The sequence below is a fragment of the Taudactylus pleione genome, unplaced genomic scaffold, assembly GCF_031769625.1.
Source record: "Taudactylus pleione unplaced genomic scaffold, aTauple2 ptg000183l, whole genome shotgun sequence".
Lineage (NCBI taxonomy): Eukaryota > Metazoa > Chordata > Amphibia > Anura > Myobatrachidae > Taudactylus > Taudactylus pleione.
Window position 1 is genome coordinate 716,155 of NW_028284585.1, and position 27,350 is coordinate 743,504.

General features: G+C 39.9%; 1 protein-coding gene across 1 annotated transcript in view; it reads left to right on the top strand.

Annotated features, from left to right (window-relative positions):
- The window catches only part of SLC7A11 (solute carrier family 7 member 11), a 211,878-nt gene that overhangs the window by 44,786 nt on the left and 139,742 nt on the right, over positions 1-27,350 (top strand). Inside the window, exons 3-4 of the mRNA XM_088476130.1 lie at positions 17,804-17,919; positions 25,978-26,103. Coding sequence (XP_088332256.1) covers positions 17,804-17,919; positions 25,978-26,103 — 242 coding nt within the window. The remainder of the gene's footprint in view (positions 1-17,803; positions 17,920-25,977; positions 26,104-27,350) is intronic.

Below are 27,350 nucleotides of genomic sequence, written 5' to 3' on the forward strand. Positions count from 1 at the left end.
TCTAGTGCTCAGAGTCTATAATTCCGGCGCTTGCCACGCACAACTCAGTGTGCTGCCGGCTGCCGGGCGGAGAGGAGGGGGCCTGTGTCGGAGACAGCACACAGGCCCCCTCCTCTCTAGAAATGCCCCTGTTATATATATATATACAGTCAGGTGTATAAATATTGGGACATTGACAGAATTTTCATATTTTGGCCTCTATTCACCACCACAACAGCTTTGAAATGAAACAAACAAGATGTGCTTTAACTGCAGACTTTCAGATTTAAATTGAGGGTAATTACATCCAAATCAGGTGAACGGTGTAGGAATAACAACGGTTTCTATATGTGCCTCCCACTTTTTAAGGGGCCAAAAGTAATGGGACTATCAACTCAAAAGCTATTTCATGGACAGGTGTGGGCTATTCCCTCGTTATTTCATTATCAATTAAGCAAGAAAAAGGCCTGTAGTTGATTCTAGGTGTGACATTTGCATTTGGAATCAGTTGCTGTCGACTCAATATGAGATAAAAAGAGCTGTCACTATCAGTGAAGCAAGCCATCATTAGGGTGAAAAATCAAAACAAACCCATCGATAGCAAAAACATTAGGTGTGACCAAATCAACTGTTTGGAACATTCTTAAAAAGAAAGAACGCACCAGAGAGCTCAGCAACACCAAAAGACCCGGAAGACCACTGAAAACAACTGTGGTGGATGACAGAAGAATTATTTCCCTGGTGAAGAAAAACCCCTTCACAACAGTTGGCCAAATCAAGAACACTCTCCAGGAGGTAGGTGTATATGTGTCAAAGTCAACAATCAAGAGAAGACTTCACAAGAATGAATATAGAGGGTTCACCACAAGATGTAAACCATTGGTGAGCCTCAAAAACAGGAAGACCAGATTAAAGTTTGCCAATCAACATCTAAAAAAGCTATTACAGTTCTGGAACATCATCCTATGGACAGATGAGACAAAGATCAACTTGTACCAGAGTGACGGGAAGAAAAGAGTATGGAGAAGGAAAGGAACTGCTCATGATCCAAAACATACCACCTCATCAGTGAAGCATACTGCAAAAGCAACCAAAGAGTTTTTTAAGGCTAAAAAGTGGACTGTTATGCAATGGCCAAGTCAATCCCCTAACTTGAATCCGATTGAGCATGCATTTCACTTGATGAAGACAAAACTGAAGGGAAAAAGCCCCAAGAACAAGCAGGAACTGAAGACATTTGCAGTAGAGGCCTGGCAGAGCATCACCAGGGATGAATCCCAACGTCTGGTGATGTCTATGCGTTCCAGACTTCAGGCTGTAATCGCATGCAAAGGATTTGCAACAAAGTATTAAAAAGTGAAAGTTAGATTTAGGATTGTTTAGGTTGTCCCGTTACTTTTGGCCCCTTAAAAAGTGTGAGGCACATATAGAAACCATTGTAATTCCTACACTGTTCACCTGATTTGGATGTAATTACCCTCAAATTAAATCTGAAAGTCTGCAGTTAAAGCAAATCTTGTTTGTTTCATTTCAAAGCCATTGTGGTGGTGAATAGAGGCCAAAATATGAAAATTCTGTCAATGTCCCAATATTTATGCACCTGACTATATATATATATATATATATATATATATATATATATACATACACATACACACACACATATATATATATATACACATACACACACATATATATATACATATATACACACACACACATATATATATATATATATATATATATATACATACACACACACACATATATATATAAATATATATATATATATACACACACACACAGTATATAAATGTATATATAGATATACATACAAAGATATACATCTACTACATATACAATAACTAAATATATTTCTGTGTATTTATTAAGAATATTTAGAGCATATAGAAAAAAATAAAATAAAATAAAATAAAATATATATATATATATATATATATATATATATAACTATTTTCTGTTAGAAGTGCTTCAGCCTGCCCTGCATTATGTATATTAATATATCATTTACTAATAGGAGACAGCCTGGCCAGCAGGACTGGCACCTCACCTCAGTCAGGTGGATCAGACACGCTGCCAGGCTACCTTCACTGAGTTTCTGTGATGGCTGAGCCTGTACTGGTCAGACTGTGGATAATTGCTGGGTTGCTTCAGGGCACAGTGGTAGCGGGGCAGCATGTTTGTGACGTCACACTCCATGACATCTCGCAGCACGGAGGAGGTGCGAGTCACGGTGTGTGTATGGGAAGAGATAGATCCCCTTCTGCTAGTGAAGCCTTCCACTGTGCCGCTATCATGTATAACCCATCTATGCCGGTGGCGTGCGACCGCGGCCGGGGGAAGTGGAGATTCGGTCGGGCAGTGCAGGATGCTGTAGCAGTAAGAAAATAATATGCTACTGTGGTGCCTATTTTAAGAGTGGGCCTGGAGCTGCAGCTCCATCAGCCCCATTGTTAATCCGGCCCTGCATCTCAGTGGCTAATTTATGCACACCCCTGTTACAAAAAAATAGTAACAGCGTTCAAAACGCACTGGCATGCCTGCGTTTCGCCGACCACCCCCCATCACCACCCTCAAATGGTACTTCATGTCAATCACTCTACAATGGGTCTGTGTAGTCACTGTGATCGCAGTCCCGACCGCAGTGGAGTGTGCACGCATGCGCACTGCGATGTGTATGCGTGTGCACAGGGCCGGATTATAGGAGGGGCGAAGGGGGCGGTCGTCCCGGGGCCCCCACACATAGGGGGCCCCCACACACTGTACTCAACCCCCGGCAACTATTAATAACTTAAAAAACGGAGCACAGCATTTAGCTGTCTCCGTTACAGTCCTCGGCGGCTCAGCTGTTCACTTACAGCAGCCACCGAGGAGCTTCCCTGCAGTTACAGTCTCGCGAGATTATGATGCCAAATCTCGCGAGACTGTGACTGGAGCCCAGGCTGCCTGCACTGTGCGTGATCATGATGGTGTTAGGCAGAGCAGCTGACTCGGATGCTTAATGTTACTCTGCCTCAGCGTTTCACCGGGCTTTGCATGTGCATATATATATATATATGTACAGTATATATATATACTGCATGTATATTTATATATATATATATATATATATACACACACATAAATATACTGCATGTGTATGTATGCCTATATATATATATATATATATATATATATATATATATACTGCATGTGTGTGTATATGTATATATATATATATATATATATATAAATAAATGTATATACACTTCATTACGGCATGTATATTTATATATATATATATATATATATATATATATAAATCACAGGGGCTCTACACTAACCATAATAACTAATAATAATAAACATAATAAACAGTGGGGTTTTGGTTCATGAATTGATCAATGCATTTAAGCTTGCAGCCCATCGTCACGGGACCACACTTTACTGCAAGTCCCTACTCTATTGCTCAGAATTATAACATGGACATAGCCATCACATTAGTGTCAAACTCAGGGTATGCTATCAAGGTTTAAAGCTCACAGCAACTTTGCTTTTAAATGTGAGACAGTCACCAAGCACACCTGTTGCAAAGCACCTAGGAAAACAGCTGACACAAGTTAGATAACTAGTTAATAGGGGTGCATGAGAAAATGTGATAATGTTTATTATTATTAGTTATTATGGTGAGTGCAGAGCCCCTGTGATTTCTATTTAAACAATGTGGTCACATACCATGTTGCACCCCAAAACTAGGAATGGTGAGTGCCGTGGATTAGTGCTTTTTGTTTATTATGATTAATTTTTATAATGAATCATTTTTGTGATCACATTTTCTAATGCACCCCTATTAACTAGTTATCTAACTTGTGTCAGCTGTTTTCCTAGGTGCTTTGCAACAGGTGTGCTTGGTGACTGTCTCACATTTAAAAGCAAAGTTGCTATGAGCTTTAAACCTTGATAGCATACCCTGAGTTTGACACTAATGTGATGGCTATGTCCATGTTATAATTCAGAGCAATAGAGTAGGGACTTGCAGTAAAGTGGGGTCCCGTAACGATGGGCTGCAAGCTTAAATGCATTGATCAATTCATGAACCAAAACCCCACTGTTTATTATGTTTATTATTATTAGTTATTATGGTGGGTGCAGAGCCCCTGTGATTTCTATTTAAACTAGGGGTGTGCACCAGCCACTTTTCGTGTTTTGTGTTTGGTTTTGGATCTGGATCTTTCTTCGTGTTTTGGATCTGGATTGGTTTTGCCAAAACCACCCTTTGGTGTTTTGGGTTCTGGGTTTTGTGTTTTGGATCTGTATTTTTTTTTTAAAAAGCATAAAAACAGCTAAAATCACAGAATGTGTTGATTTTTCTGCTCCTATGCTATTATTAACCTCAAAAACCTTAATTTCCACTCATTTCCAGTCTATTCTGAACACCTCACAATAGTGTTTTTATGTCCAAAAGGTTGCACCGAGGTAGATGGATGACTATGCTAAGCGACACGAGTGGGCGGCACAAACTGTCCTTGGGCCCTCCCACCCATCCTTATGTTGTATAAACAGGACATGCACACTTTAACAAACCAATCATTTCAGCGCCAGGGTCTGCCACATGACTGTGGCTGAAATGATTGGTTCGTTTGGGCCCCCACAAAACAAGCTGGCAATTAATCTGGCCCTGCACAAACTGGCTCTACGGAGGCAAGATGTTGTCCTCATCCTCCTCATTCAGCTATTCCTCACCCTCTTCAGTGTTGTGTACATCCTCATCCTCACAGAGTATTAATTCGTCCCCACTGGAATCCACCACCACAGGTCCCTCTGTACGTTCTGGAGGCTTGTCTCCCTGGAAGAGTTGATAATTCATTTTTATGAACATCATCTTCTCCACATTTTGTGGAAGCAACCTCCTACGCCTTTTGCTGACAAGGTTCCCGGCTGCACTAAACACTCTTTCGGAGTGCACACTGGAGGGGGGGCAACTCAGGTAAAATAGAGCCAGTTTGTACAGGGGCCTCTAAATTGCCTCTTTTTCCTGCCAGTACATGTACGGACTGTCTGACATGCCTACTTGGATGCTGTCACCGATGTAATCCTTTAACAGACAAATGCACGCTTGTCGCTGCTGCTTTGAGGATGCAGGTGTGGCTACAGCCCACACAATTCACAAAGACAGGAAAAAAAATATTTTTTTATTTTTTGTGGAGCGCACTTTGAGGGTTACACCACCCTTTAAAAGACAGACGCATGCTTGTCGCTGCTGCTTTGAGGATGCAGGTGCGGCTACTGTGCATACATTTCACACACAAACACAGAAAAAAAGAAGATTATTTTATATTGGTTGGAGCGCACTTTGGGGGTTACACCACCCTTTAACAGAGAGACGCACGCTTGTCGCTGCTGCTTTGAGGATGCAGGTGCGGCAACAGCCCACACAATTCACAAAGACAGAAAAAAAAAGAAGAATTTTTTTATTGTTTGTGGAGCGCACTTTGAGGGTTACACCACCCTTTAACAGACACACACACGCTTGTTGCTGCTGCTTTAAGGATGCAGGTGCGGCTACAGTCCACACATTTCACAAAAACAGAAAAAATAGGAAGAATTTTTTTATTGTTTGTGGAGCGCACTTTGAGGGTTACACCACCCTTTAACAGACAGATGCACGCTTGTCGCTGCTGCTTTGAGGACAGTATCATATGCTGTGAAAGTAGACTTGTCAGAAATTGTTGGCACGTCCTTCAGTCCGGACCAGATGTCCAAACCGGCCCTTGACTTATGACACAGGCGCACGCATGGAGCTGCTACTGTGTTGATGCATGTGCGGCTACATCGCACACAAGTCACAAACACATAAAAAAAATTGTTTTTTATTTTTTGGAGCACTTTGAGGGTTACACCACCCTTTAACAGACAGATGCACACTTGTCGCTGCTGCTTTGAGGATGCAGGTGGAATCTAGATGGGATTTGGAACCGGGGACACACTACCTCCATCAATTGTCTAAATCCCACTGCACTAATGGCAAATACCGGACGCACGTCTAACACCAACATAGCAGTCAAGGCCTCAGTTATACATTTTGCTTCAGGATGACTGCTGTCGTACTTCATCCTCCTCGCTAGAAACTGTTGGAGGGTCAATTATTTTGTAAAAGTAGTGGTGTTCCTACTTCCTCTCTGGGATGATGAACAACTCCCAGCAGCAGCAACAGCACTAGGAGGAAGTGGTTCTTGATCTTTCCCTATTTTATTTTCATCGGAGAAAGTTTGGTCCTCCATTTATGTTATATTGATATAGACGTGCGGCTAAGGTGCACACAAACACAGAAAATATTTTTTTATTTTTGCTGGAGAGTATTGCACTTTGTGGGTTTCACCACCCTTTAAGAAATGAGCCAGCCAGCCCTTTACTTATGGGACACAGGCGCACGCTTGGCGCTGCTCCTTTGTTGATGAACGTGCAGCTACAGCCCACACAATTCACAAACACAGAAAATATTTTTTTATTTTGTTTGGAGTGCCCTTTGGGGGTTACTAAACCCTTTAGCGGTCAATCCAGTCGGCCCTTTATTTATGGGACACAGGTGCACGCTTGGCACTACTTTGTTGATGCACGTGCGACTACTGCGCACACAATTCACAAACACAAAAAAAATATATATTTTTATTTTTTTTGGAGTGCACTTTGGGTGTTACAGCACTCTTTAACGGTCAATCCAGCCAGCCCTTTATTTATGGGACACAGGCGCATGCTTGGCACTACTTTGTTGATGCACGTGCAGCTACGGCGCACACAATTCACAAACACAAAAAAATATATATTTTTATTTTTTTTGGAGTGCCCTTTGGGGGTTACAGCACCCTTTAGCGGTCAATCCAGCCGGCACTTTATTTATGGGACACAGGCGCACGCTTGGCACTACTTTGTTGATGCACGTGCGGCTACTGCGCACACAATTCACAAACACAAAAAAATATATTTTTTTATTTTGTTTGGAGTGCCCTTTGGGGTTTACAGCACCCTTTAGCAGTCAATCCAGCCGGCACTTTATTTATGGGACACAGGCACACGCTTGGCACTACTTTGTTGATGCATGTGCGGCTACTGCGCACACAATTCACAAACACACAAAAAAATATTTTTTTATTTTGCTTGGAGTGCCCTTTGGGGGTTACAGCACCCTTTAACGGACAAGCCAGCCGGCCTTTTACTTATGGGACACAGGCGCACGCTTGGCACTGCTCCTTTGTTGATGCACGTGCAGCCACAGTGCACACAATTCACAAACACAGAAAAAATATATATTTTTTTGCACTTTGGGGGAGCAGCCCTGACGGACAGAGGACCCCCTGGACAACACTACAGCACCCCTTTAGGACTGGGACACTGCACAGGACTTTGGAGTGGACACAGCCCTATGGACAACTGACTGCACAACACAGTCCAGCCAGCCCCTATGGACTTTGAAGTAGTGGACAAAAGCAGCACAGCACAGCACAGCACAACACTACACTGCACTACACTACACTACACAGCCCAGCCAGCCCTAACTCCCACCCTCCCTCTTCACTGTCCACAGCCGAGTGAGAAAATGGCGCCGACGCGGGTACCTTATATAGGATCCAAAACCCGCGAGACCCGGAAGGCGGGATGATGACGTTTTGCCTCGATTTCAGATCCGAGTCAGGCGGGAAAAGTCGAGCCTCGGATCGGGGGGGCTCGGGCGGGTTCGGATTTCAGAAATCCGAACCCGCTCACACCTAATTTAAACAATGTGGTCACATACCATGTTGCACCCCAAAACTAGGAATGGTGAGTGCCGTGGATTAGTGCTTTTTGTTTATTATGATTAATTTTTATAATGAATCATTTTTGTGATCACATTTTCTCATGCACCCCTATTAACTAGTTATCTATCTTGTGTCAGCTGTTTTCCTAGGTGCTTTGCAACGGGTGTGCTTGGTTACTATCTCACATTTAAAAGAAAAGTTGCTGTGAGCTTTAAACCTTGATAGCATACCCTGAGTTTGACACTAATGTGATGGACATGTCCATGTTATAATTCTGAGCAATAGAGTAGGGACTTGCAGTAAAGTGGGGTTCCGTGACAATGGGCTGCAAACTTAAATGCATTGATCAATTCATGAACCAAAACCCCACTGTTTATTATGTTTATTATTATTAGTTATTATGGTGAGTGCCAAGCCCCTGTGATTTCTATTTCAACAATGTGGTCACATACCATGTAGCACCCCAAAACTAGGAATGGTGAGTGCCGTGGATTAGTGCTTTTTGTTTATATATATATATATATATATATATATATATATATATATACACACATACATATACTGCATGTGTATGTATGCCTATATATATATATATATATATATATATATATATATATATTAGTCTAGCCTCTTCAAGAAAGAAGAAAAAACACTCTCCAGATTTTCAGCAAGATTATTCAGTATTTAATGATTAAACCAACATAATTTGCCAACGTTTCGGTCCAATATGGACCTTTGTCAAGGCACAATAGCTTCTAAACATCAATGGTTCACTAAAAGGGAGTACATATAAACAACGTAAGCATTCATAGTCTGACAGGTCCTTTAAAACACATAAGTTCAAAAATGTTATAATCCATGATCAATATGTATGTGATATAGGGAGGGGTGTGCCTCATATAACAGTAACATGATATCCAATAGAAGCCCACACTGCAAGAGACTATTCACAGCGGTAGAAAAAAACAAAATCTTTATGCAGCAACTAGTATTGAGAATACAGGGGTCGAATGTGCGCCCCAATGTAGATTATAATAATAGCAACCAGGTGGAGGGACAATTTCAGAAAGATAGTCATGTATCACACAGTATATTCATAAAGGCCAAGTACATGGGGTTATGTGCAGTACAATCCCCAGGTGTATATATTACACCAGTATGCATAAGGAGGCTGTGGGAGCCTGGAAGATGAAAAAAAAGATGTCTTACCTAAGTGTTGGTCTGTCAGAGAATGTCCTGGTGCTGGAGCATAGTCTGAGCTCAGGGTTTAAAAACCCAGTGCTTAGGGGAAAGTCTCAGAGTCCAGATTGCCACAGCCACAGGTGAGTCCTGTTATAATCAGGAAGTGGGGCAGTATGGCAGTAGCCGGCGGCCATCTTGTGTGTGGCTCAAGATATATATAATAATAGCTGTCAGTGAGCCCTGGCAGGACTTGAAGTGATGGGCAACTATTGGTGCTACTGAAACTCAGAAAAAAGGCTAAACTGGTGTTATTAGGGATCTAATGCCATAAATGCATATTATACATATCCAACCATTAAAAATGTGATACGGGCATACCCACATGTACATATATAAACGCATATGTACACACACATACCCGCACATACATGTGCATATATATACAAGGTCAATTTACAAACATTAGAGTAAAGGGTTATTTAGTGTGTAGTAGGACCTGGGACTAGAGGACCTGGGAGTACAATGCAAGTATATAGATCAACATCACAAAAAACAATTAACATTAGGTGAACAGTACAGACAAATGCAATGTTAAATATAATATTTGATACCGTGTTATATAGATAAAGTCATTTTTCAAAGAAAGATACCCAATGGGCAATTCTCGTTAAGTCCCCGTGGTGCCACAGTATCAAGTCTGTAGATCCACCGACTTTCACATTTTTTAAGTAAAGCCAGTCTATCACCTCCTCGTTCTGGAGGCGGTATCCAGTCGATAAGTTTGCATTTGAGGGTTGCTACCTGATGTCCCATCTGTAAAAAGTGTCGGGCAACAGGTTTATCTGACTGACCACTATTGTAGGCTGCTCTGATGGACGCCCTATGGTTAGCCATACGTTCCCTGAAGATCCTGGAGGTGAGCCCGACATAGTAAAGACCGCAAGGGCATATGAGTATGTAAATGATATGGTCCATTTTACAATGGAGCTTCCATCTAATCTTTATGGGTACACCCATGTGGGGGTGAGCAAGAGTGTTGCCTGGAACCATAGAACTGCAGGTCACGCAGCCTCCACATCAATAGCTACCGGGTCGGTTCTGCATGACTTTGATGATAGAGTTAGTCATTTCCGGGTTCATTGATGGCCTAAGTAGCAGTTGTTTCAGGTTAGGCCCTCTTTTATATGCCATCATAGGTGCTTTGGTGTTGGTAAATGGTAGAATGGGGTCAGATTGGATGATCGGCCAATGTTGTCGGATTGATCTTTCTGTTAGTCTGGATCTGTTGCTGTATTGGCTGACATAAATGACACGGTCACCTTCAGTAGATTTAGGTCGAGGGTTCGCATATTTATTTCTGGCCTTATTTAAACAGCTCTTAAGTAGAGAATGTGAGTATCCTCTTTCTTTCAGTCGAGTTGTCATTTCTAGGAGTTGGGTGTCCTGCAGTATTGTATCTGAGTTATTGCGTAGGACCCTAAGGTATTGCGAAATCGGGAGACTATCTTTCAGTGCAGGAGGATGATGGCTTGTAGCCTCTAGAAACATATTCTGGTCAGTATCCTTCCTATAGAGGATTGTACCCAACTTGTTCCCATCCCTGTATACGGTGATATCAAGGAAGTTAATAGACTCCTTATCAATATGGTGAGTAAACCTTACTGCATGCTTCAATGTATTTAGTTGTTCCACCATTAGATTAAATGAGCTGTCGGTACCTCTCCATAGTAAGAAGATATCGTCGATAAATCTGAGAAAGAGGACTACCTGGGTGCCATAATGTGGTATTATGTAAGTTTCCTCATATTTGGCCATATAGAGATTGGCGTAGGCTGGTGCCAGATTCGACCCCATGGCAGTTCCTGAGCATTGTATGTAATATGTTTCTTTGTATTTAAAGTAATTGTTGCGCAGGACCAATCCAGCTAGATCCATGAGGAATCTCGTTTGTTGTGGTTCTGTTTCTGCTCTCGTAAGAGCATCCTCCATCGCTAGTAATCCATCTTCATGCGGAATGATGGTATATAAAGAGCAGACATCCATAGTTGCCATCCAGGTGTCTCCTTCAATAGTGATTGCTTCCAATCTATTAATGAAATCTCCAGTGTCCTTGATGTAACTTGGTATTTTGGTGACTAGAGGTTGTAGATGATAGTCGACATATATAGCGAGTGGTTGGAGCAGTGATCCTCTGGCTGAAATAATCGGCCTACCTGGGGGTTTGTTCAGAGATTTATGTATTTTCGGCAAAGTGTATATTATAGGGCATATGGGATGTTGCACCATTAAATATGCCAAAGTATCCTCGTCGATTAGGCGTGTCTGGATGGCTTCTTGTAATCTGGCATCTATTTTATTTTTGATTTCATACGTGGGGTTATGGTAGATTTTATTATATGTTTTCACATCCATAAGTTGTTTGAGAATTTCTTCGTTGTAGTCACTCCAGTTTTGGACAACTACTGCACCCCCTTTATCCGCCGGTCTTATTACCAGGTTCTCATTCATGCAGAGATTGTTCAGTGCCTCTTTCTCGGCAATGGATAAGTTGTTGTAATATTTTGGAATATCCCTGGTATTAGTTTCTTGATCAATCAGGCGTAGATAGGTTTTGATACTGGGGTTAGTGGAGGTTGGATCAAACTTAGATGGATTTCTAAATGGATTATGAGTTTGTTGTAAAGTTGTGTTCTTAAAGTGTTCCTTCAGTCGTAGTCTACGACCAAATTTGAAGTGGTCAATCGACCAGTTAAATTTGTCATGCCTATTAGTTGGAACAAAGGATAGGCCTTTAGTAAGCAGATTATGTTCATCCTTTGATAGTTGATGGTCTGAAAGATTAAATACAGTGTTCACAATCTCCTGCCCCTTCCCCTTCTTCTTCCTTGTGTAACTACCCTTCCTCGGGTGGGGTCTACAGGTTGTACCACGTCTTCTTCCCCTAGCTGGTTTGTTTCTAAAAAACCAAGGGGAGGTTTAGTTTCGACGTTATCCGTGTCTGATGTTGTATCAAATGCTGTATCAAATTGGTACATTTGTGTGCGTCCCATGGGTCTTGGTCTTCTCTGTCTCTGATTTCTGTTTAAAGGTTTACTTTCTCCTAGTAGCCATTGGTAGACAGTATGATTTTTATAATCAGTGGCAACAGTGGTCAGTTTCTTCCGTTTAAAAGCTATCAAGTCTCTTCTATAGTTGTCAACTTGGGCATTGAGTTTATCAAGCCAGTTGGTGGATTTATCATCCTTCAGTATGTTAATACTGCTTACGGGGAATTGATCAAGATCCATGGTAACTTTTTTAAGTTCCTGACTTACTTCCTCCACCACAAGAACTATAAGGTCCAGAGAGCATTTGTTAAGGATGCTGCACCAACGGCTACAAAAAATGGGATTGTTGCTACCAATGGTGGGCATGTTACTAATCTGAAACCCCTAGGGATCTGTTTGTTCCTGTGGTATTCTGATAGGAACTGTCCATGGAGCGTGAGGTCCGTAATTCTTTTTTTGAGTCGTAATAATTGATGGAAAATATCAATGGATGTTTCCGCAGGCAGGGTAGAGAAGTCCAATTTCTCAAAAAGGACGCATGTGTATGTATATATATATATATATATATATATATACTTCATTACTGCATGTATTTATATATTTGCACTTGAAACTCCAGTTTATTACATTTGCTTTAAAATGTAGTATACTGGGATTTTACGTTAATATACATATATTAATATATATATATATATATATATATACACACACAGAGACATTATCCTTTTTTTATGACATCACTAGTATATTACTTTAATAATTTTATTGACAGGGGCCCCCACCAGTTGGTTGCCCAGGGGCCCCCACAGACCTTAATCTGGCCCTGCGTGTGCAGATTGTGATAATCGGCCGACTACGTGTATAATCGCAGTTGCGATCCTTGCTGAATCAGGCCTATAGTCCCTTCTATTAATGACATATCGGGGATGAGTACAGATATGTTAATTAACTGGGTACAAAAAAAACTGTACTTTTGTGCTTTTGCTACAAACTGTAGGTTGGACTGGCACTGTTTACCAACAAACTCTCTCCTGACTTCCTACACTTAGAACACATGAGTTCCAGAGTTTACAAGCCATTCCTTTATTTTGCAAAATATGGCAGTGGGGCACATCTATGCTTTTAACAGGAAAGAGTCTTCCATATCAGACTTCAAGTACTATACAACCAAAAGGTCAAGTTTTTAAGATTTCCTGCTGTGGAACAAGTGGCATAATTGCTGGCCCAATCAAAATGATTCATTCACCTGTGCACTATTACAGAAAACATGACCTGTTGGGGTTACTTAAGGATGGTGAATGAGAAAATGTTCTTTAACTTCAATGTGTTGTTATAAATCCAATTTCTAGATGATGGTGAAAAATGCTATAATTTGTGACATAATTTGACTAACAGTCATAAAAATCTTCTCTGAGATTAATTTAATAAAGCATGTTTCTAAATCCAGGCTGGTTTAGGTTAACCGAGGACTGATTGGAATATTCTGCTTTTATTCTTTCAATCATCTTAACTACTAAAATGTCAATGAGACAACACCTGAGGCCAAATAGTAAGGCTTGTCTTCAGATTTTTATTAAAATTGCTCTTCTGACAAAGTTTAATTAACACATAAATCTTATTTAAATATAAGAGATATATCTATGCTAAATCTTGAATCCTGTGCTTTCCTTAAAAAGCCCCATCCCATTCAATGTTTTTTTTTAAATAGTTAGAGAACAAGTTATTTATAGATTATAAATTTGTTAGCAGGGCCCCTATCATCTCTTTGTCTGTCTGTTGTTACCCAGTCTTGTTCTATTATTGTTTTGTTCCCAATTGTAACCGAATATGCTGGCATTATATAAATCCTATAAATAAGTGTGCATAGAACTTACCTATATAGAACATACAGAAATGAAAACACCTGAGAGATTGCTTCTATACTTGATATACAGTCAGGTGCATAAATATTGGGACATTGACAGAATTTTCATATTTTGGCCTCTATTCACCACCACAATGGCTTTCAAACAAGATGTGCTTTAACTGCAGACTTTCAGATTTAATTTGAGGGTAATTACATCCAAATCAGGTGAATGGTGTAGGAATTACAACGGTTTCTATATGTGCCTCCCAATTCTTAAGGGGCCAAAAGTAATGGGACTATCAACTCAAAAACTATTTCATGGACAGGTGTGGGCTATTCCCTCGTTATTTCATTATCAATTAAGTAGGTGAAAGGTCTGGAGTTGATTCTAGGTGTGATATTTGCATTTGGAATCAGTTGCTGTCGACTCTCAATATGAGATCCCAAGAGCTGTCACTATCAGTGAAGCAAGCCATCATTAGGCTGAAAAATCAAAACAAACCCATCAGAGAGATAGCAAAAACATTAGGTGTGGCCAAATCAACTGTTTGGAACATTCTTAAAAAGAAAGAACGCACCGGAGATCTCAGCAACACCAAAAGACCTGGAAGACACGGAAAACAACTGTGGTGGATGACAGAAAAATTATTTCCCTGGTGAAGAATAACCCCTTCACAACAGTTGGCCAAATCAAGAACACTCTCCAGGAGGTAGGTGTATATGTGTCAAAGTCAACAATCAAGAGAAGACTTCACAAGAGTGAATATAGAGGGTTCACCATAAGATGTAAACCATTGGTGAGCCACAAAAACAGGAAGACCAGATTAGAGTTTGTCAAACAACATCTAAAAAAGCCATTACAGTTCTGGAACAACATCCTAAGGACAGATGAGACAAAGATCAACTTGTACCAGAGTGACGGGAAGAGAAGAGTATGGAGACGGAAAGGAACTGCTCATGATCCAAAACATACCACCTCATCAGTGAAGCATGGTGGTGGTAGTGTCATGGCGTGGGCATATTGATGATGTGACTGCTGACAAAAGCAGCAGAATTAATGCTGAAGTGTTTTGGGCAATATTATATGCTCATATTCAGTCAAATGCTTCAGAACTCATTGGACGGCGCTTCACAGTGCAGATGGACAATGACCCAAAGCATACTGCAAAAGCAACCAAAGAGTTTTTTAAGGCTAAAAAGTGGAATGTTATGCAATGGCCAAGTCAATCCCCTGACCTGAATCCAATTAAGCATACATTTCACTTGATGAAGACAAAACTGAAGGGAAAATGTCCCAAGAACAAGCAGGAACTGAAGACATTTGCAGTAGAGGCCTGGCAGAGCATCAACCGGGATGAAACCCAGCGTCTGGTGATGTCTATGCATTCCAGACTTTAGGCTGTAATTGCCTGCAAAGGATTTGCAACAAAGTATTAAAAAGTGAAAGTTAGATTTAGGATTGTTTAGTTTGTCCCATTACTTTTGACCCCTTAAAAAGTGGGAGGCACATATAGAAACTGTTGTAATTCTTACACCGTTCACCTGATTTGGTTGTAATTACCCTCAAATTAAATCTGAAAGTCTGCAGTTAAAGCACATCTTGTTTGTTTCATTTCAAAGCCATTGTGGTGGTGAATAGAGGCCAAAATATGAAAATTCTGTCAATGTCCCAATATTTACGCACCTGACTGTATAAGTTATATCATTATGATGGTTTAATGGTTATTCTTAAGTCCTATATTTAGTTCCATGGCTGTGGAGGTGGATGTTATGAATGTACTAAAAGTAAGCCCATATAATTTAAGGGTAATAATTTGTATATACTGTATGGTAGAACAACTAGACACACCTTTGACATTAACATGCTTCTTTTTGTATCTTAAAGGTATGACTGAGTCAAGGAATAAGTTTAACCAATGCTATAAGTCCATGACTGCAAGAATAAAGTGTAATTACTACAGTATGTATTTTATTGCTAGTATGCTAAACTTACTCTAACTAAACCTACTCACCACAAATCTGACTCCCAGGCCTCATAATTTATCTCTTCTCATGTCCCTTCATCAAAATGCGTCTTCATGTCACACAACATCTTGCCAGTCTTACCCCATAGGGTAGATGTATCAAGCGTTGGAGAGAAATGAAATGGAGAAAGATAATGTACCAAAGAATCAGCTCCTAACTGTCATATTTCAAAAACAGCCTGTAAAATGACAGAAACTGATTGGTTAGTACTTTATCTCTCTCATGCAGTGGATTGTAATACAGACATTTGTAGCAGTAGAAAGTTGTCAAAGACTAGACGGTGGGTAAAATCTTGGTAAATGCAATGGATGATAGTGATATAAACTAAGTTTGGGTCAAGTGGCTTACATTGTATTTTAATGAGTTTGGACAGAAGCTTTTGATGTCTCATTGTTTGTATTAATACAATTGTAGGAAGGGGCTTAATGTTGATGTAATGAGTATTTTAGTCCGTGTTCTAATCAGCATTGTGTTGGGTGATATAAAAGAGTAGTGGTTAGCGGAGTGTGGATACAAGTGGATGCAAGGCTTGAGCACTACTCAGGACCAAAAATACTCAGTAATAGTTACTAGTAACACTGTCTCAGCATGACAATATATAATACCCCTTTTCCACCTAAATTCCGGGTCTGACCCGGAGTTGGAACAAAGTTCCTATCCGGATCAGACCCGGAATTTTGCCGGCGCCGACTCGGGATATTCCCGAGTCAGCGCCGCTCACACCGCAGTCAGGTCTGCATAGACACGGCTTTTGCAGAGTGAAAGTGGTCGCTTGGAGATGACATCATCTCCAAGCGCCACTGAAGCCGGACCAATCGGCCGGCTAGCAGCGCACTCCAGGTCATCGTGACCCGGAGTGCGCTGTTCTCACAGCAGGGTTTCACGGGCTACGTCCGTGTTAAACCCTGCTAGTTACCTGGGTTGGATTGCCGGGGGCAGTCGACCCGGCGATCCAACTCTCTCCCCTTTTACACCAGGGAGCTGCCCGGGTTAACCCTTCAAAAACCTGGGTTTTAGCTCCGGTGTAAAAGATGTAATATTCATAATGACCAATACATTGTTGTACTAATGCAATTGGTCTCTGACAACACATGGTGATTCTTGAATAGTACAATATTTCTTCATTACTATGGTAAAACATATTGTCTGCATCATTATAAGCACTTCAATGTTTCTTATCAAATTAAATACACAGTTAAATATTAAGAGGGGAGGGTCAAAGACTCAAACAATTTCTGTGCTGAGATGATTTATGTGTCTGAAAAGCAAACTTTGGTAACATTTAAACCCATAATTTCTCTGCTCATGTGATGGTATAAGACATGTCTCAGCAGACCGAGCCAGCTTACTGGATATTATTCTGACTGTCTACTGTGATCCCTGCATGGCTGATCCTGTCCTCACTAATTGCCCTAATACACATCAGTAATTCATACATTCTCTTCCTTCCCTCATTCTCCTGAGGGAAGTGAGATTTCTGTCAGTTTCTGCCTGTTATTGAAGCCAAAAGGCAAATTTTAAACTAGCAATTTGTTTCAGTAACAGTTCCTGCTCAATACAGTGAAAACACCAGGCACAGATTGTATAAAATGGCTTGTCTTATTCGGCTGATTTTGCATTGACAAAAAAAAAAAACACAGACTTTAATGAATAGTCCTATAATCTTTACCTTCACGGTCAGTGCTACATTTCCACGGAAACTAACAGTCATTATAATTATATCTGTGTGCATCTGCTTGTAAAACTACAATACAATAAATGTATTATATTTTCAGGCTCTGTATAATGAGAAAGATGTGCTATAGAACAAAGCAGATCCGAGAAACATTTTCTGCCACAGAAAATGTAATGCATTTATAATCCTTGCCTTGAATTTTCATACACTTTACATTACAATGATTCTTTTTTTCTGTTTTCCCCCTCTGTTTTAGCCCAGCTGCAACAGCAGTGATATCGCTAGCATTTGGAGGCTATATCCTCGAGCCCTTCTTTATACAATGTGAAATACCAGAACTGGCTATCAAACTTGTCACAGCCCTCGGAATAAGTAAGAATTACGTACTAATATCTTACTTTCATTTTGCTAAAATACTGTATATGTGTCATTATTTATCAGTAACTACTGCTTGGAGAGTGATTTAATTTTTTTTTTTTTTTCAAGTAGATGGTAGCACATAGGTAGCAAATATGTTTTTTTTTTTAAATGAGTGGACCTCTCCTTTATTGAATAGCAGTGCATAAATTTTATTTATATCCTGCATTTCAGAAAATGTCCTGTGTTTCAGAATATTTTAAAAATCATAAAAATATTTGCTGCTGCATGTTGATCATATTAAATACAAAGGAATGATTATGAGCTACTTTCCTTAAGCTGGGCATACACGTCCAGATAAAATACCTGTCAGACCAACAGACATGTTATCTGGCAGCCTGCCAGCCGCAGATGTCCACGGCATACACTGTGAGATCTCTCACAGTGTATTAGCCCGACTGCGATCCGCCCCCGGGGGGAGGAGACATTTCCCTGTTCCTTCCATGGGAAGGAACACAGGAAATATCTGTCTGTCGGCCATGGCTGGGCATACACTGCCCGATGCAGCCAACAGTTTACCCCATAAATATTGCATCGGATGGGCATGCTGGACAATCCGGCATGCCCGACCGAGCAATATTTAACACTCGGTCACCCGCACACACGCTACAATTATCGGGGCGATCCGCGGATATCGGGTGGATCGCCCCAATAATTGTAGCATGTATGACCAGCTTAAGTGTGGTCACTTAGTGGAGCACTGCTTTACAAGGTAGTGAGCAAGGCAGCTGGGTCAGTTTTTAAATGTATTTTAGTATATTTTAGGCATATGTTCCAAACTTTTATGCAGAAAAAATTCCAATCCTGTGCATCTTAATAATGGTTCCAATATTTATATTTTATAATAAGAAAAGTGAGTTATAGTAGTGTCCAGGGTCAGGGATCATGTCATGTTGGTGCTGGGACTTATACACTATACAGAAGAGTATTTGTAAGATTTCCGGCCTCAGAGAAAATGTTTTAAAAGTTAAAGAATTGTGATAACATGCCATAAAATCCTGATTTAGGCACAACAAGCAGAATTTATAAATGAACATTTATGATTAATTTTATAACAGCTAACTTATCCTTATATCTAGAAGTAGTTATTATTATTATTATTATTATTATTATTATTATTATTATTATTAGTAGTAGTAGTAGTAGTAGTTGAAGCAGCAGTAGTAGTGGCAATAGTAATATTAAAATATTTTATTTTTTATTTTTCCATATTTCTTAAATAAACTTTTGATTTCCTTTCTTCACAGTAGTCATCTATTGTTAAAGTTTTATAATATTTCTTTATGATTTAGTTCTCCTGTCTACATTTTCCTGCTGCACATTCTCTGTATTATAATTGCTGTAATGAACCCCACTACATGTGTAAAATATTTGTAATGATAATTGTCATGACAACAAATTGAGCACATGCCTAATATATGATCTCATTAAAACAAATGTTCATAAGTCACTATACACAAATGCATAATTAAGAGCAAATTAAATATTTCTAAAGGATATCTTATTTTGCGTTTAGAATGGAATGACAATAAAATAATTGGTAAACTTAAATGCAAGTGTTTTCAAAAAGTCAAATACAGCCAGAGCTTTTATTTTTTTATAAGCAAAAACTTATTATTATAGTATTTTTTTTCTTTTTTTCTTAAGCAATTCCAATAAACAAATTCCAAATTAACAGACTGACCACCTGTTGCAAGAAAATATGAACACATGGGCATTAGTAATTAAATGGTGGCTGAAATGCCAGACTAAGTTTTTGAGCTTAATTAATTTATTCATACTTCTTCCTAAAAAAATGAGAAAACTGGAGCATAGCAGATGTTGAAAAACATCAAGGTCACTGAGATCACAGGAGCGTGAGAAGAAAAGCTCACAGGCATAGCTGCACTGCTTGTAAATTCATGATAAAGTGAGGACTCAGAAGTGTGTAGTAATTCAGGCTTGGTACTGGTAATTATGCACAAACATATTGCCAAGAGCGAGGATCTGTCATGCCATAATATAGTACACTTAGGTGGCTATGAGGAAGCATTCACAGACACTATTTGAATGTGTTGGGAAAGACATATGTCTAAACAGGGATGAGCTCAGTTACTTCCTCTTTCTTACAATATTGCATCAGCCTTTGCGTTATTACTTCTAAGTATGACTCACATGAATATCATTTCTGTCATGAATGAGTTTATTGCAACAGTGCAAAAGGATATGAGTAAATTAAATTTATTAACAATTCCTGTTAGCTGCAAACAGTAAATAAGAACTGTGGGCCAGATTCAGACCCGGAAGCTAAGCCGCGAACGCACGCTATGGCCGATAATCGCCTGTTTGCACATGCGTATGCATCAATATGGGCATGCGCGAGTCACTCACTGCACTCGGGAATTGTGCGCTTGTAGTACACAGACTGGACGCTACTTTGACTGACAGTGCCATTTGTGGGTGGTAACAGGGGAAGGTGCTTGTGAACGGGTGTGCGAACACAGGCGTGTCTGGGCGTCTAAATGGCGTTTTATGGGTGTTCATAATTAGCAAAGAAGCGTCATTGTACACGTCACTTGGTTGTATTTTGAACAGCACTGATTACAGTGCTTGCGGTGGGGTAGGGTTTACCTCAAGCGCTGCGTGCAGCTCCGATGGATCTCGATATAACCGATTAATCACACACTTCCTGGAGATGACGTGTGTTAAGAAAGATAAGTAGACATCTTTATACAGGTGTGTGTTCGCTCTGGCGTCGCTCTTTAAGACATAGAGGGCGTCCTTACACCAGACAGTATGACCGAGGAATTTGCGTAAATGTGCCCCTTTTGGCTGCGAGCGAGCGCAGCTTAGCGTCTGGGTCTGAATCGACCCCTGTGTTTACTTTGCTTCCATACAAGCAAAATACAGGTTGAGTCTCCCATATCCAAAATGCTTGGGCCCAGGGGTATTTTGGATAACGGAATATTCCGTATTTTGGAATATTTGCATATCATAATGAAATATCTTGGGAATGGGACCCAAATATACACCTTATATACACCTTATATACACCTTATATACACAGCCTGAAGGTCATTTTATACAATACTTTCAATAATTTTGTGGCTCAAGCAAAGTTTGTGTACAGAAATTAAATACATTTATGTTTCATATTCATATACCCATTATATACACAAACTGAAGGTAATTTTATACAATATTTGTAATAATTTGTGCCTTAGACAAAGTTTGTGTACATTGAACCATCAAAAATCAAAGGTTTCATTATCTCATTCATTCCAAAATAATTCCGTATTTTGGAATATTCCGTATTTTCGGAATATTTGGATATGGGAGACTCAACCTGTACTGTAAATGCATTGGGCAGCAATTTATAACTGTTTTGTAGGTGTATTTTTTTTTTTTGCTACAGTACTCTGCCAATGTTAAGTGTCTGTTACTTTGAAAGATCCGTCAAACATGTATACATATAAGCTTTAAAAATATTAATAATTTTTAAAATAATTCCCCCGCCACCCTTTCCAAATCATTAACCAGGCTCTGGCCTCTGAGCTATGGCTGGGAGCTACCACAAACTGATCAATCACCGCCATCCCATTTATTCCTAGCGAGATTATCCAAAAGTGACATCTCATTCATGACTGGGCTCCAGGAGGAGTAGTAGCTGTGTTTTTTTGCTTTGCCAAGGTTCAGGGAAGCTACGTGAACCCCTATGTTTTGTAAGTAATAGTAATACCTGGATAAACAATTGTTGTGTTTGGGTGTTTTAATTTAATAAAAAAATACAACATTAGATGTGTGTGTCTTTTGTTTAATTGTTTTCACCGGTAGATTACAGGTGCCAGCAGGCCCGTGATTCGGAGAGAGGCTCTGGAAGGCAGAATCCATGTTGTGTTGTTTTCACGCATCATGGTGTTTTGTTTATTTTGACTAATATTAAATAGAATAATAATAGGCCCAACTTCTACATTTTTTAAAGGTTTAAGGGCCTGATTCTGAGTTAGAGGCATGTGAAAATGTGAATGGATCTTTCAGAAATATGCATAATGCATATGCGCCATAGAAACCAATTGGTGACTTTGCACATGCCAGACAAGGTGTATGCACATGGACAGAGATCGCATGTGCAGACCGATTGATCACTCTTTCAATGAAAGGAGGCGGTAACCATGCGGATGCATGAACTGTTCCATTTCGTGGGAGTATCATGGGAGCCTCCTGGGCATGTAAGCCAAATTCCATGCTCAATCATAGCCCCTAAATGTGCAAAATGGACCCAAAGGTTCATCTTTGTAAATATGACCAATATTCTACCTGTATTCTTTCCTAGCAGAGGAAGCCTAGCACTTACCATTTATGTAGACTAACACTTTCTCAGTAAGGGGCCCATTGGTGTAACTAGGGTATTTGGAGCCCTGGGCAAACTGAAAAAAGGAGAAAGCCCCCCGCATGTGCGCGTGCCTTTTTCGCGCGTGCCGAAAAATGGGCGTGGTCAAATGCCACAATGGACGTGGCCACTGCAAAATGGTCCGTGTCAGCATGACACTTTTTTGTCACTCTGGGAACATTCCTTTCCATTCCATATGCACCTTAATGCGGTGCCCCTTATACAGTCCCCCCTATGCAGTGCCCCCAGTAGTGGTCCCCCTTATGCAGGCCCCCAGTAGTGCCCGTTATACAGTGCCCCCTCAGTAGTGGTCCCCCTTATGCAGACCCCCATTAGTGCCCCTTATACAGTACCCCCAGTAGTGGTCCCACTTATGGAGACCCCTATTTGTGCCCGTTATACAGAGCCCCCAGTAGTGATCCCGCTTATGCAGACCCCCATTAGTGCCCCTTATACAGTACCCCCAGTAGTGGTCCCACTTATGCAGGCCCCTATTTGTGCCCGTTATACAGTGCCCCCAGTAGTGATCCCGCTTAAGCAGGCCCCCATTAGTGCCCCTTACACAGTGCTGCGCCGGCGGTGATGAGTAAATTTGTAGTACTGACCGCACTCACTGCAGTCTGCACTACACTGGCTAACTAGGATGGGCCTGTACCGTGGCCGGCCAGCCGGCGGACCCCCCCCCCTTGCCGCCGGTCCCACAGCGCCCAGGGCCCCGGCGGTCCTGCCTTAGTTATGCCACTGCAAGGGCCACAGTATGTATGGTGGGCCCTTACTACTACATTACATTGCACTGAGAGAGGCAAGGCCAACTGCACCGATAAGTGCAGCGCTGACTTGGAGCATCCTGAGTACGCTTCTGATCAGCTGCACACACTACAGTGTGCCTGTCTGCATCTTCTAGAGGACACCATTCCATACACCCTGCTAGCCAGAAACAAAGGCTGTGAGGCGTTGATGGTGCTGCCCACAGAGCCGCATGCACCCTTGTTTATGGCCCTGCTGCTGAAAAAAAAACAGACACTATAATTCTGAGCTTAGTAGGAAAAGAAATTGGATAGGCCCTATACTGTAGGTACATTTAAGGAATAAAATCTATCCTTAATGCCCTGCCACCTATAATCCTTTAATTAGGGTAACTGCATATAAGAAATCTGTTAGAGTGAAACACTGTTTAATACACACACACACATTTGTGAACATTATCCTTTTGTAGAATTCATCGATAGCATAACACCTCTCATCCTTTGCTGACATATGCATTGTGGCAATCACATTTTATTCCTATTATAAATAACTTTTTTTATCAGCTCAAGATAGTGCATCTTGCATCAAAATGACCAGAACACAACATATCTGTAGGCCCTTGACCTTTTAATATCCTTAGTATCCGCTACAGAGGAGCGAGTCACAATTTGATCTAATCTTGCTGAGGTTGTTGCGAAACAGAAGTAAACAGAAAGAAAAATGTAGTCCTCTTTAAATGCACAAGTCTCGTAATGCAGCTTAACAACACACTGTATTTAAAATCCATATTTAAAAGGTCACTTGTATAGATTGTCCAGTAGCACAAGGAGCAGGGGATCCAGTCTAACATAATTCACTGACTCTGACTTACACAAATAAATAAAAAAAAATAAAACTAAAGATATATATATATCAGCTTGTATCTGGATCTTGAGCCATTCACATTGTTGATATTTTCAAGACTGCTGAAAATTTCTGAATACAATATTTATATCAAGTATATCAATACATGTCATGCTTTGGAAATTACTTATCCATATATTATATACTGTATACCTTTATTTGCAATAAATAATATTTGAGTTAAATGCTATATAAATGACAATATGTACTGAAGACAGGTTGCTGTCTCTAAAATGCAGAATTGCAGTGGCAATTGTTTAAAAAAATGTACAATAAATTTGTATGTGGATTCGTGTCATTATTGAGGTGGGGATTGTGAAAATATATGGCTTGTGCTAAGGGGTAGTCAGACATGCTACAGCAGAGGTGGTTGAGCATGTCTTTGTAACTACCGAAGGGTGGGCCTTTAAAATAGTATAACAGTTTTTAAATATTCGTTACTGGCAGTACCAGATTTGTGGAATTGTGAATAACACCTATTCTATGGGCTGCGCTTTAAACCCCCCTCAGAGTGGGAAGTACCCCAGTTAGCATAGCGTATCGTGCGTGAAATTAATATCAGAAAATGGGAAAATAAGTTTGCGTCTTTCAGATGACATTAGCCTATTGTAGCCCATATTACATATATTACCTGAAAAGTATTCTTTGGATCCCCCGCCTTCAGCCCCCACTGACGCAACACAGACCGAAACCAGCTCAATGTGCTCACTGGGTCCTAACCCGGAAGTTAAGTGATAGCAGAAGCTCTGTCACAGTGCCCGAAAAAATAATAAATGCATTTACATTACCGCATTGCGAGTTGGGGTGTAATTATCACCTCACAATGGGGTTGGTGATAAATACGCCCATAGAATTGTGAGTGAGTCACTATACAAACAAAACACACATTAGTAAATAATATACTTTTGTCTTATTCATTGGATGACATAACATACTGTGTTACCTCTCGCTCACATCGTTGGTTACATTTGAAACACTGTGGCCATCATAAATTTGTGTCTATTATAAATAACTTACACTCAAGATAATACATCAACCTTCTATCAAAATGACGAGAACACAACATATCTGCAGCTCGTTGACCTTATAATATCTTTGATATCAGTTACACAGGAGCAGGTCACAATCTGATCTAATCTTGCTGAGCTGGTTGCAAAACGGAAGTAAACAAATGTTCGAATAATACACAAGACGGGCATGCTAATAATAAAAGGACCAGGTGTCTAAAGGGTTTACGACATGCACGCACACCTTATAAAATGAAGCAGTCATCAGATAACCAGGTGCTCTCTAGGCCTGTAAAGATTATACTGTGGATTGCCAGGTGCTCTGCAGGCCTGTAATGATTATACTGTGGCTCATCTAATAGAGTCTAGGGCTGTAATAATAATGTTGGGATCCTAGCATATAAAATTAGTGGGGTGGACTCTTCTCAGGTCCCCATGATGCAATAGGAACCCTAGAATTATGTTTGTACCCAACCTCTTTAAGTATACAGTAGACAATTCTTACCATCCATAATGGTGCAATGTATGGTATGTATGTGTAAATAATTCAAACTGGCTATTTTTTATTTATGTTTTGCTGTTTAAACTCAATATTCCTATGCTCATTAGACAAAGACAGGTGTTACGTTTATATATTTCATAATGAGTCATACCAGCTTCCCAGCCCACTCATTATCTCACATTTTATTAATGTAAGGCAAATATGGACTAATTAAGAACAGTGTTAAATACTTGTACTAATTAAAAAAGTACAGGTAATGTATTTCAGTTAAACTAAATATACTGTCTGTATGTTTTTCTATTATGTAAAATTATTGAACCATTTGCTAAGATGCAATGATAGGTGTAATTAGAGTAGGCAACAAGATACCAAGTTTGATTAATTAAATGAAGTTGTGATGGAGAAATTATGGCTAGTGAATAAATAAAATGCTCAAGGATTTCTCATTTGTTTGTCTGTTTCTCTCTCTTCTCTCCAATCTCCAGCCATTGTAATGGTCCTGAACAGTGTCAGCGTTAGCTGGAGTGCTCGAATCCAGATTTTCCTGACCTTTTGTAAGCTTATAGCAATCCTGATAATTATAGTCCCTGGAGTTATGCAGTTAATTAAAGGTAAGAGCTAACATTATTGCTAAAAAATGTACTATTTCGTGTTATGTATATTTTTGTGTTAAAAACCTGACACGCAGTATATATATATATATATATATTTATATATACATACACACACATATATATATATATATATATATAAAGCCACAGTGGTCCAGCACTCACATAGCAATATAACTGCGCCCGGAGCCTCCACAAAAAAAGGATAGATACCATAACACGAGTGCGGCACTCAGGGCTATGAAAACGTTCAATAAATGTAACACTGCAAAGTAGTTACAAAGTTTCAATCAATTTATGATTTTCGTCAGGTAATATAAAGAAATCACAGACATCTTATAAAGAAATCAAGGTAAGATGTCTGTGATTTCTTTATATTACCTGACGAAAATCATATACATAAATGCACTGAGAGTAGAAGTGGAATACCATATATAGATTCCCTGTATAATAATTAGTAAGTTGTGGTGCCTAAAATAGTTTTTGTTAGATTTTCTTTGACTCAATAGGAGTTTCATGGATTTTTGTCATTGCAATGGTCTGCTGCAGTGAGAGGAGGGAAGATTGCTGTGACACCCAATTTACTATATCTAATTATTCTAGCAGTAATTTAAAACTCACATAGTTCATTGCAGACATGCATCCAGTACCTCAACTAAATGCTATCTGTCTCTTCTATCTGAAATCATCACCAAGCTGTCTGAAGGGATTGTTTCAATGCTAATACCTGCAGAGAAGGGACCACAAATTTTAAGTTAAAGTTGGACAATTCAAGCTTGGTAGTCCTAAGACTGCATAGCAATGTCTGTTACCTATAGTAATACATCTAAAGATTATTATTCCACAGGATGACTTGTGGTATAATTTGATCTTGTAACTAAAGATCACAGCAGAGGTGAAGCAAAGCTTTCTGTTACCCGGGGGGAAAGAGTCTGTTATTATCACCCCCCACTGTAGTATATAGAATTCACTTGCTTGGATACAGTCGTCAACATTGTAACATTTAAATATTTGTAAGGTTCAGGCCAAATCCATTTTTAGTCCTGTTACAATAAGGATGCCAATGTCTGCAACATTATTTTGTGGCTCTGGGGTGCCTTAACTTTTGAATGGAGCATTTAGACTCTAAAGTCTCATAACTCAAAGGTATTACCTCACTCACGCAGAGCATTGCAGTGACTGCCATACAAAACATAGAGCATCATCACATTGACTACCATATAATACAGACAGCATCACAGTGATTG